This window comes from Kryptolebias marmoratus, linkage group LG7, assembly GCF_001649575.2.
Source record: "Kryptolebias marmoratus isolate JLee-2015 linkage group LG7, ASM164957v2, whole genome shotgun sequence".
Taxonomy (NCBI): Eukaryota; Metazoa; Chordata; class Actinopteri; order Cyprinodontiformes; family Rivulidae; genus Kryptolebias; species Kryptolebias marmoratus.
The window spans coordinates 20,384,119-20,397,238 of NC_051436.1; the positions used below are offsets into that span (position 1 = coordinate 20,384,119).

Here is a 13,120-nt window from a genome sequence, read left to right on the forward strand (position 1 = left end):
CCCATCATGCCTAGTGCCTACTGTACAAGCCTGTGGGGGGCAGTGCTATGATCTGAGGTTGCTGCAGTTTGTCAGGTGGAGGTTTAGCAACAGTATGTTCTCAAAGAATGAGGTCAGCTGACTACCTGAATATACTGAATGACCAGGTTATTCCATCAATGGATTTTTTCTTCCCTGATGGTCCAAGCATATTCCAAAATGACAATGCCAAGATTCATCAAGATCAAATTGTGAAAGAGTGGTTCAGGGAGCATGAGACATCATTTTCACACATGGATTGGCCACCACAGAGTCCGGACCTTAACCACATTGTGAATCTTTTAGATGAGCTGTAAAAGGCTTTGTGCAGCAGTCAGACTTTACCGTCATCAATGCAAGATCTTGGTGAAAAATTAATGCAACACTGGATGGAAATAAAGCTTGTGACATTGCAGAAGCTTATCGAAACAATGCAATAGCAAATGTATGTCAAAATTAAAGCTAAAGGCGGTCCAACAAAATATTAGTGTGTGTAACCTTTTTTTTTTTTGGTGGCGACTTTTTTTTTGGCCAGACTGTATATCATGTCGATCACCAAAATGTCCGGTTGGTTAGCCATCACCTGTTTGTCAGTTTGGATCTGGAAGTCCCACAGTAGCCCTGCCATTCTCCACCACCCTTGGTAGAGTCTCTGACTTTGACTGTGGGACTTCCATGATGGTTCTTCTTTCTCCTCTTCCACACTGGGTTTCTGCTACCTGAGACGTTCACTTAGCAGATCATCATTGGGGGCTTTCTTCCTGATGTACCCCAGAGGCTGGGTTATTTCATTCTTATTAGTGGTTCTGATGCTCACTAGTCCTCTGCCTCCCTCCTTTCTCTTATGCCCCTTTTCCACCGGCTCTAAAGGTCCTGGCTCCACTATACGCGGCTTGCTTTGCGCGCGTTTCCACCAGCATTTTTCCCTGCTTTTTCGGTCCCTGCTTTGGAGCAGGGCCAGCCGGGCAAGCCCTGCTTTCATGCGCGACACAAGCTTAGCTCCTGTTCACTCATTGGTTATGGGTGTGGCCAGATGTAAGCATACAGAGCAGAGAAAACAACAATGGACAATTTTGGAACGTTAGCGAAGTAATAGGAATATAAACAACAGCATTAGCTTACTGCAACATTTAGACCCCAGCTGAAGGCACTGTAAAGCCTGAAATCTCCGGCGGATAACAGCTGTCCTACTCTGTGCAACAATCGCGGCATCCAGAGCATTTCTTCCACTGCGCCTCTCTTCCTGAAGTCTCAGGAGAATCCCCATAAGTTTAAAAAACAGCAACAACACAGGGCCATTGTTGTCCTCAGCTCTTCCATTGTCTCCACAAATGACACCAAGTTTCGGGAGCGCACCCCCCCCCGCAACACAAGGAGGCATTTCTTTGCTGCTGACCAAACTGGCCAGTGGAAACCCGATGCATTTTATACATAGCCAAGCCAAGCTGGGCCAAGTAGGGCGGGCATGCTGAAGTAGAGCCAGTGGAAAAGTGGAAAAGCATTAGTGTAGAATCTCAGGGTGCTGGACTTAAAGTGAAACCCTCCGTGCATTGCGAGGACCTTTCCTGTCTTGATGTCAATGGCTTCTATCTCTTATATATATATATATATATATATATATATATATATATATATATAAAATCTCTCGTGCGACAAGAATTCACCCAGAGAGGCTCCTTCTGCTCACCCTGCGTCCAGCATCGCAGCCCCGATGCTGAGGACTCCGCAGCCGCATCCCAGGTCAGCCACCAGCTTACCCTCGATGTCCTCAAACGTAGTGTGGATCGTGTAAAGCATGCAGGCTGTGGAGCCGAAAAGACAGAAACGTCTATACATATATAGAGAGATAAAGTGGGATATGAGTAATCATTAGGATGCTAGCTCACCTGCAATGTGAGGGCTGGTTGGATACTGCTCAAGAAGGATCTTCGGCTCCTCAAACGTGTCCACCTGCTGCAGGCAGCTTTCTAATTCTTTTAGCTTCATCGCCAACAATAAACTACATAAAAGCGATGTTTTTCTTTTTAAAAAAAATCACAATGTCAGTAAGTTTTCACGGCAAAACAAGCATGGTTTCCTTATAGCTAACATAAACAGAGCCGACATTCTTCTTCTGTGGTTTTTTAAAGGTTGAAGGAGCAGCTTACAGGCGCATTTGCCGCCACCTGGTGGACTGGAGTATGTATGTGGCGTCACACTGTTTGTACTTGAGCGTATCTGTTTAAATAATATAAAATATATATAATATAGCACATATCGATAGCACATTACTGCCCCTCACAGGTGAAGACATGAAAGTTCAGGGTTGAAACTACTTAACAAGAAATACATCTTTGTAGAATAAAAAAATGCCTTTTCATAAAGTTCACATTTTTTCTAACTGAATAAATCTTTTTTAAAGACAATAGGATACATCAGGATTAAAAACAGAGTCAAATAAATTAGCAAGCTTTGTCATAAGAGTAATGATTAATGATTATAAAAGGGGAAACAAGGTTGATATCAGGTCATGCACAATCCTAAATGAAAAACATGAAAAAAAGAAAACTTGACTCAGTTCTGTAAGGGTGAGCAAATACATTGAGATAATAAACAGCATCAAGATTGACCTTGAAACTCAAAAACTTATATTTATTTCCATTAAGTCTTTTTTGTTGTTAGTTTACAAACATTATAATAAAGGAGCTATGTTGTGCATTTTACAGACATTTTGCAAACTATTATTATTCTGAACTATGTCAGATGGTGCAGTCTGAAAGAGTTTACTCCAGTAGTTTTCCAGACTTGTTGATATGCAGTTCTGAAATGCGTGTACGCACTTAGTGTAAACAGAGCCCTCTTTGCATCTAAACCATGTGAAAGTTCATCTGTATACTTTACTCAACAAATATGTGTAAATAACTAATAAATCAAATTGGCAGATTACTAACGGCTCGCCTATTTTCAGTCGCTTCGGTTGTTTGTGTAGGCAAACAAACACACAAAAGAAATGTTTTCTCAGGAATTAGAAAATAAAAAATAAATCACAAATGAAGAATTCAGACAAATCTCTTTGTGAAAAACACAAAAATAAATTCACTTGTAATCTAGTGTGCAGTACATGAAGTAAAGTTTCTGCTAAAATTTCTACTATAATGTCAATTGAAGTATTTATAATGCTGCTCTGTAAAAACATAAAAAATAAAGAATAGGCTAAAGTAAACAACTAGTTTTGTGTTTTAGATCTNTATATATATATATATATATATATATATATATATATATATATATATATATATATATATATTAACTGTAAGAAAATTTACATAGTTTAAAAAAGATTTATTGTTTAATTAAATTTATATAATTGGTTTTAGCATCTCCACCAAAAACCTCCTGATTTTAATGAAACAAATTCAAAATATTAAACACCACTTACTTCAAATGTCTTGCGGAGAGTTTCAAGAGATGGCCTGCTTCTTGTCATCTGACGTGGAAGGGAATTGGCATAATGCTCCAACTGGGGCACCAGATCCATGGTGCTATAGACAGAGGATCTGCGCAACTCTGCCCTCGAGCCACGGCGCTCTGATGTACTGCTGGTCATAAGTAAAAGCAACAAGTTGATTTTAAATAACTTTAAAAAAAATCAGGTAAATAATACAATAGCAAAGGCGGCATTAATTCTGTTAATGTTAACAGTTGCAGATTCATCAATAACTCCTAGATTCTAGTAGTATCAACTTACCTGATGAAACAATTTATATAGTTTGTCAGCATTGGTAGCATAAAAATTGAAAGAAGAGATTAGTTTTATAGACCTATAGTGGAGGACTTAGGACTTATGAACTGCATCCAAATGAGTACCTTTCACCTGTTTCAAAATAAAATGCCAATGTTTCCTTCCAGAAGTAAAGGATATTTGTCACAAAGGTATAAAATACTTGTGCTAGGCCAAAATAAACAATGCAACTGTCTTAGTAGAAAAAATAAGAAAAATGACACTAAATCTTTTGGCCTTGGCCATATGTCAAAAAAACAAAAAACAAAAATTGAATTATGTCCTCAGGGAACTTTTCCATTCATTATTTCAAGTGCAAACTTTATTAAAAAGATTTTTGAAAATTGTTACAAATGGTTCTAAAGCCAAAGTCTAATTTGTTTGTTTGTTTTTGTTATTTGAAAATAATGATTTTTATTTTACCTCAAATATTAATGAAAGAGGCAGAAAAGGAAAGAACAATCAAAACCAACTTTAGGACTTCATATTGCTATTACTCATGTGTGACTCAGTCTGTGTTCAAAATGTTCACTCGTTCACACAATTGCTACATTGTGGTCAGTAGATAATAGAAAAAATAGGAGATAATTCAGTATTTTTTGTGATATGAAGACTACTTAAATACAATGGTATCTCATAATTACAGGCAGATGGGACATAAATAAGATAAACTGAAATATGCATCTGAATCTGACAGCATAGAGAGCATAACTCTGCTGGTTTAGTTGACAAAATGTACAATATACAATTTGTCTCCTTAAGACTGACAAATTAATTTAAATGTATTGTCTGGAGCTGTGACTATGGCACAACCTTTAATGTAGAAATTTATTTTATTAATATTAGTGCAACATTTCTGTACATAATTATAGTCTAGTGTTGTGTGTGCAAAAAAGGGAAATGAGCCACACAGCACTATATAAGGGTTGAAATGTGTCCTTCTTTACAATATAATTTACTACCTATCTTCTGTTTCATGTTTAGACTTAACGATAAATGTTTTAAAGATAGTATAAGTACACATTTTTCTAATAATTTTGGTTATACAACAGAAGCATGCTATTTAGAGCACATAAATATAGTTAAATCTATATCCAATGCTAAATTAATTGATTGTCTATAGATGCTCTTTACACCAAATGGGATTGCACTTTATCAATAAAAATTCCACATGATCCTGGCAAATTAGTTTTTTTAATGAAAATTTCTAATGTCCTGAAAAGTGTCCTGAAAAAAATAAATAAATAAATTACGCGAGATGGAGGAATGGAGGACACCTTCAGAGACAAGTTAAGAGCAATACACACACAAACACACACACACACGGATGGATGGATGGATGGATGGATGGATGGATGGATGGATGGATGGATGGATGGATGGATGGATGGATGGATGGATGGATGGATGGATGGATGGATAGATANNNNGATAGATAGATAGATAGATAGATAGATAGATAGATAGATAGATAGATAGATAGATAGATAGATAGATAGATAGATAGATAGATAGATAGATAGTGAAAATAAGCTGCTACATGAGTTTAAAGTGTGAACCTTAATTTCTAAAAATAGGCTTTAGCAGTTAGCACAAACCTTGACTCCTCATCAGAGACAACAATGGTTGGAGGAATTCGTAGGTCATGATTTCGATGTACGGTGCTATCGAAGTGGTGTGACGAGTATCTGGGAGGGCCATCTTCATTGGTTGAGAAGTGGACACCTCGAGCCAGTACATTCCGTTTGGATACAAGCTGCCCCATTGGCACGTTCCCCTGGTTCCTGTGGAGTAATACAGAGAAACATTAGCACCAATTTTCTTTCAATTAATCTGCACACTATGTCTCTAGGGTTGGAAACAAGGCTGATGAGAGTGGTGTACACTAAGTGGGCAAAAATCAAAGTATGGCGCTTTACATAAATGAGGAAAAATTATTTATCACAGCAATTAACCTATTTTACAAGTCAAATCAAGACATTCCTAAAGAAAAAAAAAATGCTATTTAGAGCAACATTCCAGAGTCATTTTGAAAAGGTTGTCAGTCTTGATATAAAAAACAACTGCTCTTTGATTGATAACTGATATAAGATGACTACTGATTTATTATTCAAGTCTTTTGGAAAAATAATACACTCATACATTAAGTAACTACAATTAAGGTAAGATATACGTTTATTTAGACACTGATAGTACTGTAATATTACTCCAGTAACAACAACAACAACAAAAATCTAAATTGTATCCCATATAAGAATCAAATAAAACATTCTAGGTTTTAAAATAGTTTTCACTGTGTGAAACAATTTAACCACTATAATATAAAATAGAAACAGTGAATATAAAAGTATATACTCACAGTTGATTTCCTCTGCTGATGTACGAGCTGCTTTCACCAGATGAAATACGAGTCTTTTATCAATGCGCTGAAAAACTTGAGTAATTTATACCTTCGTTGAGGCAGGTTACATCCCCTCCCATTTACTTCATGTTCTTTCCTCCCCCTCAAGTCACACACACACACATATCATCCTTTTGTAGCACACATGCACACACAGTTCTACAACCTCCACGCTTTACCACCAATATTTTCTCTTTTTTTATATCTGGTTTCTGGAAGAAGATCTCTGAGAATGTAAATCTTAGTCTCACAACAATGGAAACATTTTAGCCGTGGCAACGTTTGGTGTAAACAGGAGAATAGATGGGTATTGAGTGTTATTGGCTGTCTCTGTGGAGGTTTTATAAAGTTTATACCATGCATTATTTATCGTAAACCTGAGCCAGACATAGTTTTCCTTGTATTTTTTTTTTAAGTACAAAGTACAAATTTTCACATTGGGGATAATTTGGGTCCAAAATGTTGCCAGGAAAAGTCTTTATGACTAACCAGTAAAACTGAAATGTTTCCCTTTTTAGTAATTATCAATATCAATTTCCAGTATTCTCAAAAATTATGTAAAATTCTTGTTTATTAGGTGTTATTCTAAGGGACTGAGCTATTTTACAATAAAGCAAGAGTTAAACTGTCACTCAAGTTAGATTTTTTTTTTTTTCAAAACTGTTGACAATACAGGAGCTTGTACTGTTTTCTCCATCAATAAGGAACAGGAAGAAGCTCCTCTGCTTTCTTGGTGACCATAGTAAATATAGTATCAGGGGCCCCTATGCCTCTTTAATCTTCTCTTTTCTGTTTTAGCTTTTCAGAATTGACTTCATGGACTTTAGTCTAATGTCTTTCCAGTAACGTCAAGCAATGTGAATCAATATCTATTCAAATACTAGCTAATGATTGTTTTATTTCAAACTCTGTCTGTGCAGCAGGTGGTGAGGTAAAGGAAATATGAGCTCCTCACATCCATGTTTACTGCAGAGTCAGGGTGGGACACACAAAGACGTGTGCACTTCTTAGGCTTTATATTACAGGAAATGTCCTAAAATACATGTTGAAGCTTTGTAGCAAGGTACATTTTGGTAAAAATGTTCAAACTCAATCAACTACTGATTTTAATGCAAAATGGAGTCGCCAATTGTTGGTCTGCTGTCCTATTTTCCATTTGGCTTAAAGTCAAATACACATTTAAAAAGACTATGCATTGAGTGTCTTTTCAGAAGTGGAAACGTTTTTATAGTCTGCTCTTCATAGTGCCATATCTCTGCTATTATTAAACCTGCTCCAATGCTTTGAGCACCTCTCATGCTGACAATGGCATTGTGCTCTGGTTGAAATCACTTGTTGTACCTATGCTAATTGAAGAAAAAAAATTAGCTCTTTGCTATTTATTAGGAAGCAAATGTCTCTATTGGGCAAAGTTACAAAAGATTGTATGCTGCTTATGTGTCTTGTATCTCAAAATCGGACATGTGTAGGATATAAACAGTGGGTGTTTTCTAGGGACAGGTATACAATACTATGTCTGAGAGTGGACAACAAGAGATGGGTGTGTCTAGACACACAAATTTTGTTGAACCATAGATATGTGTGGGTTTATTTTCTCTGACCTTAGGGGCATTTTGTATGGTGATAAACATTATTTGCATTATTGACTGTTTATTTTGTAGGTGTGGTTATATTTAGAAAGCGTAAAAGACACTTCATGGGTCACAAGGGCAACTGATGCATGTCTGATGTCACAGTAAATACGTGTGGTGGATGTGTATGTGACATTTCCGGGAATGCAAGCATTCATTCTGCTCCTTTGTCATGGCTCTCCTGCTTTTCCTTATTTTTTCTGTGTAGTGTAGTTTTATAGGAACATTTGGCCAAGCAGGTAAATCAGATTAGGGTGGATGGTGGAGTAGGAGATAAAACAGTGGATGATATTCAATGAAAAGAAGTGCCTGAAAATAGTGGAAATAGCGAAAAAGATTGCATGTCACTGATATTTGGTTTTAGACCTGAGTAACGAAGGGAATAAGGAGTCAAGCCATATAATTTAGTTTTTTTTTTGTTTTTTTTTAGTTGAAGCATGGTTGAAAAGCAATGGCTGACTTTCATTTGCTCATTTTCATAGAAGTTTTATTTATTATTACTTTGTCAGATTCTAGTTATTTATGTGACCATTGTGGGTTTTTCTTTCATTAAATGAAGGGTACCAACAATTTTGGCCACGTGTGTATATCAAGGGCGAGCTCTTCTGCTGGCGTGGATTTTTGGGATGGTGGGCCAGACACTTGAGCCTTTTTTTTAATGGCTAAAATAAATATGAGGATGAAATGTGTGAGCAGGCACCTTCTAAGTCCAGTACAAGTCATTTGTACATTGTAGAAAACATTTTTTTCCAGATTCCAGATATTTAATCTTGACCTGTTGCCAAGTGCTCTTTGGTCCAGTTATGTTCGTACTGTAGAAATATTTATAAGGTGTGTAACAAAGAAAGAGTAACATGAATTAATTTGCTGTCAGATTCACACATTACATTATAGACTTCCACTGTTCATTTATTAGTTTGAAGTTGTTCATTTGAGCAAAAGTCAGGTAAATCCTTGAATGATATGATTATAACGTTTTCTGTTAAGAGTAGTGGTTAGAAAATGTGTATTTAAGGCTACTTACACATTCAGGCAATCCACTATTGTTTGTCATGCCCTTTGTCGCTCCTTTATAATAGCGGCAGTGTTTCCTTTCTTAAGTATGATGTGCTAAATTTCTTCATAAGCCTCCATCAAAAGAGGTTGCTCATTTAGTGAGAAGTATGGCGCACACAATTTATCCATTGTATAATCAGTGAATCTGTGATTGATCTCATGGTCTTTTGAAGAAATTTGTGGATGCCTGTGTACCTGGATTACTTATACCTGGCTTGACAAAGCCGCACCTCCTGAGCCTGGTTTGGCCTTTGTGAAACAGATGAAGCTGGGATGAACTGATAGTGCTATGTTGCTATGACTATAAAAAATGAATCAAAATAAATACAAAAATTATTATTATGATTATATATTTAGTGGTATTACTAGACAATAGGAAAATTAATACTCAAACTTGTGTTGATACTTTCACTTGTACTTCATGTACTTCCACTTCATGTGTGCAATGTTTCCCAGAATAGAACACACTCTTGTTGCCATCAGCTGTTAACTATGCTGGTCAAAGGAAAGTAGCATAAAAAAAAAACACTTTATGCCTGAGCGAACTAAATGACCTGTTGCCATTTTCCTAATTGCTTAAAAGGAATTTGCTGCCTTTGGACCAACACTTCCTTTTATTATTTCTCCAGGACAGGCACTGACACAGCATGTTGTGTTGAAGGAGCAAAAAGTGAGTCATGACCAAAAAATATAACCAAAGTTAAAGTAAATTGTAATTTTGTTTTTTTTTTCAAAATTTTAGTAAAAGTGTTTTTATGTACATGTTTGTGTGGAGGTGGGTGGGTGTGCATGTGTGTGTGTACATGTGTACTGTACTGTGCAAAAATTATGAGCCACTTCACATTTCATAATGATTTGCTTTCAAACAGTGAGACTTTCTTGCCATCTTTTTCAATAGTTTTGTACTGTAGTTCTCCAGACGTTTAAAATACTTTTTCACAATTTTTGTGGGGGCAAAGGCTTCTTTTATACTCATTTTAAGTTCAAATTAAGTTAAGTTAGTACCTAAATTCAGGGATAAGCCAGTGTTGCAGACAATTCATCTTTAGGCAATTAAAATTTTCTTGAAAAGACAGTTTATTTTATGAAATATATCAAAGATTACAGCTTCATAGTAAAATAAGAGAATCATTAGTTGAGGGTTTTCTGTGATTACCAAAGAACTACAAGTCAGAAACCTGGCAAGTCACAACATGATGTTCATGATATTCAATAAATAAAATTGAGGAAACTGAACTAATAGAAGACAGAAAAAGTTGCATGTCAAAGAAGGTATTTACAATAGATTAAATGTTTTTTTTTATTATTTGATTGAAGTTTCATTCTTAGGAATTTAAATAGAAAGTCCTGCAAAAGTCTGACAAATAACCTGTGTTGTCCTTTAGCTGATCACTTATGCCAGGTTTTAACTAATAGCACTTCAGGAAACACATTGTAGGTGTATTATTATTTCCGTTAAATGGTTTTGCTATCTTAAGTATTTCTGGAGATTGACATGGCAGCAACAGAAACCAAATAACAAAAAAGTTACGAAAACAAGATTTTTGAGGAACTCGAGGGCGAGACGCAAGGAAACCAGGACAGCACGTGAAAATGAATATTAACCAGTAACTAGTGGATGGAGATGAACAGGTTTTGAAGGCTAAGGATAACGAGGGAGAGGAAACAGGTGACTGATTAGTAATGCAGGACAGGTGTGGGTGGTAGTGGTAGGCTGATGAGTATTGAGCAGAGGAAAAGTGAATAATGACAAGAACACAGGAACAAAAACTATACAAAGACAAAACTAAACATGAGGACAACCGAATAACAAAATAAAAGAAACAATGGCTGAGATGTATGGTCTGGTCCAACTAAGGCATGCTGCTGAGACATATTTTCTTGTTCACTTTCAGAACATTTCTGTGGAAGAAAAGTTCAAAAATGTTCCCCTCCTGTTCTTGGACAGGCTGCTTTGACAAGGACTCGTGTGTTGTGAAACTGGTATGACTTTGATGTCTGTACTGCCTCAGTCTTTTTTAAATTTAGATCCAGTAAAACTATCTCTTCCTCTTGTCAATTTTAATTGAGACTGTAGAAGATTAGAAAAGATATCTAAAGCTGTGCAACAGGAATTTACATTTCCTGTTGTTAAAATTTATTGTGCAGTGAGACCTTAAAAATATTCATTTATTTTTAATTCAGCTGCTCTTTTCTTTAGGGGCCAACACAGCAAGCAAACTCGCATGGCAATTGTTTTACGCCGAGTACCCTTCTTGACACAACCTGGGCTCAAATCTGCAGCCTTATGATATGGGGTGCTGTTTATAAAGTTACACAGTCCAAAATTAACAGCAATATTTTGGTTTATTTAGCCATCTCATTCATACATTTATAAATGTCATCACTTGTATTATGAAACCTATGGTCATTTTATGTGAATTTGATGCATTTTGTATGTGTGTTTAATTTTCACAGTGATCTGATGAGTTTTAATGACAATGGAAGTTGTCAAGAAATTAAAAAAGATGGAATCACCCACCAAACGAGGTTACACTAAATTTTGTTTCAGAGCTAGGGGGTACAACTTTGGAATACATGTCTCTGAAATAACTGCAAGAACATCCATCCATTTTCTTCTACTCATTTAGGTTCAAGTCATGTAGGGAACAAGTCCAGAACGGAAATCCTGACATTACTGTGTCAGAGTCTGGTGATCCTGGTGGTTTTGGGGTTCTATTCTGTCATTCTCCAGTAGGGGGCTTCAGCACTCCTGGAGGCCCTGCGGACAGGTGTTCCTCAACTCAATCACCTACGAGGCATTTAAGGAGTTGGTAGCCAGCACCTCACCGTCAGAGTGTTAACTCAGTGGTACGTGTGTTACCGCCCTGGCTCTTGTTCTTGTCATAGAACTATTTCATGTTTGCTTGCCTTGTTTCAGGTTTTTTTCAAGTTCAAGTATTTCTCATGACCAAGCCGTTCTACAGTCCTGGAAGAGTTTCTCGTGCCATCTCGCTCCTGGATTCCCACGCTGCCTAACCACCCGGATCGCCTCCTAGACCGAACCCTGCTCACCCTCATTACCACCTGGATCCAACCCAGATTCTGCTCCTCTCTCCCCAGCCGTCCAGTACTCCACGCCACTGTAAGCTGTTGTGTGTTTGGAACTCTTTCTGCCAGCTTGTCAAGAGACTTTTCTAATTACGTGTCTCCACTCACAGTGAAGTGTCCAATCCTGAGCTGCTGTTCCAGAGTCCAGACAGATTAATTAATAAAACCAATTGTGAATTTACTTCTGTCCCCTGAGTGGTGTTCTGCATGTGCGCTAAGACCTTAGCTAAAACCATGACATACTGTCCCGAGCAAAACTCTTCAGCTCCTTCTGTGGGAGCTCAAGGCGTTCCCAGACTGGAGATTATATATAACCCCTCCATGTTTTCAGGCTGCCTGGGAAACCTACATACGGAGGCACCCAGGAGGCTCAAACCACCTCAGCTGACTCCTTTTGATGTGGAGGTGCAGCAGCACAACCCCATGCTCCCCCTGGAAGCTGGAGTTCCTCACTCTATAAGGCTGAGTCAGCCACCCTATGGCACAAGCTTTTATTTGCATCTCATACTTTAGTTCATGATCAAATTCTCATGGGCATATTAGATGGTTGAAACATAAACCTAGAGTAAACCAAGTGAGTAAACCAAGAGCTTTGCCTTTCTGTTCAGTTCTTTCTTTACTACGACAGACCAAGGCAACACCCTCATTACTGCAGACGAGGCTCTGATTCATTGATCCATCTGACACTCAGTCCTGCCGTCACTACTGAACAACACTCCCTGATACATGAACTCCTTCGCTTGAGGTGAAGAATGAACCCCAACCCAGAAGGGCATTCCACCTTTTTCCAGCTGAGAACAGGAACATTAATATGCACTTTAGACAAATGAGGAATAGCTTTAACACAGTTCTTTTGGGGCATTAAGTTTGTTGTTAATTATTCATAAATGATCATATCCAATACTGAATCACTTTTACTTAATTTTTCTCACTAGGTTCTGTCTATAAATGTAACTAATTTCCTTCCTAATTTCACCTTTTTTATTATTTTTATTCAGTGGTGGTCTCATAACCACATGGAATCTACTGAAGTGAGCATTTCAGTGTTGGGAAATAGAGGTTAGAGTGATGCACAAAATGGTGAAAAGGAAGAGAGTTTTGGCAAAACGGTTCTTGTGGGATGTTCTGTTTATGCTGCTGAATATTACTTCAGTAACAACAGAA

The 13,120-nt window shown here is 37.2% G+C and overlaps 1 protein-coding gene across 2 annotated transcripts in view; it reads right to left on the reverse strand.

Annotated features, from left to right (window-relative positions):
- The window catches only part of LOC108250796 (solute carrier family 12 member 3-like), a 25,390-nt gene extending 19,097 nt beyond the window's left edge, over positions 1 to 6,293 (reverse strand). The window contains exons 1-3 of one of the 2 annotated variants that reach the window (XM_017440840.3): positions 6,138 to 6,293; positions 5,377 to 5,562; positions 3,437 to 3,596 (exon numbers count right to left, since the gene is read on the reverse strand). In XM_017440840.3, coding sequence (XP_017296329.1) covers positions 3,437 to 3,596; positions 5,377 to 5,543 — 327 coding nt within the window. In that variant the 5' untranslated portion in view covers positions 5,544 to 5,562; positions 6,138 to 6,293. The remainder of the gene's footprint in view (positions 1 to 3,436; positions 3,597 to 5,376; positions 5,563 to 6,137) is intronic. The other variant, XM_017440841.3, reaches the window with a different exon arrangement.
- Positions 6,294 to 13,120: the final 6,827 nt, after the last annotated feature.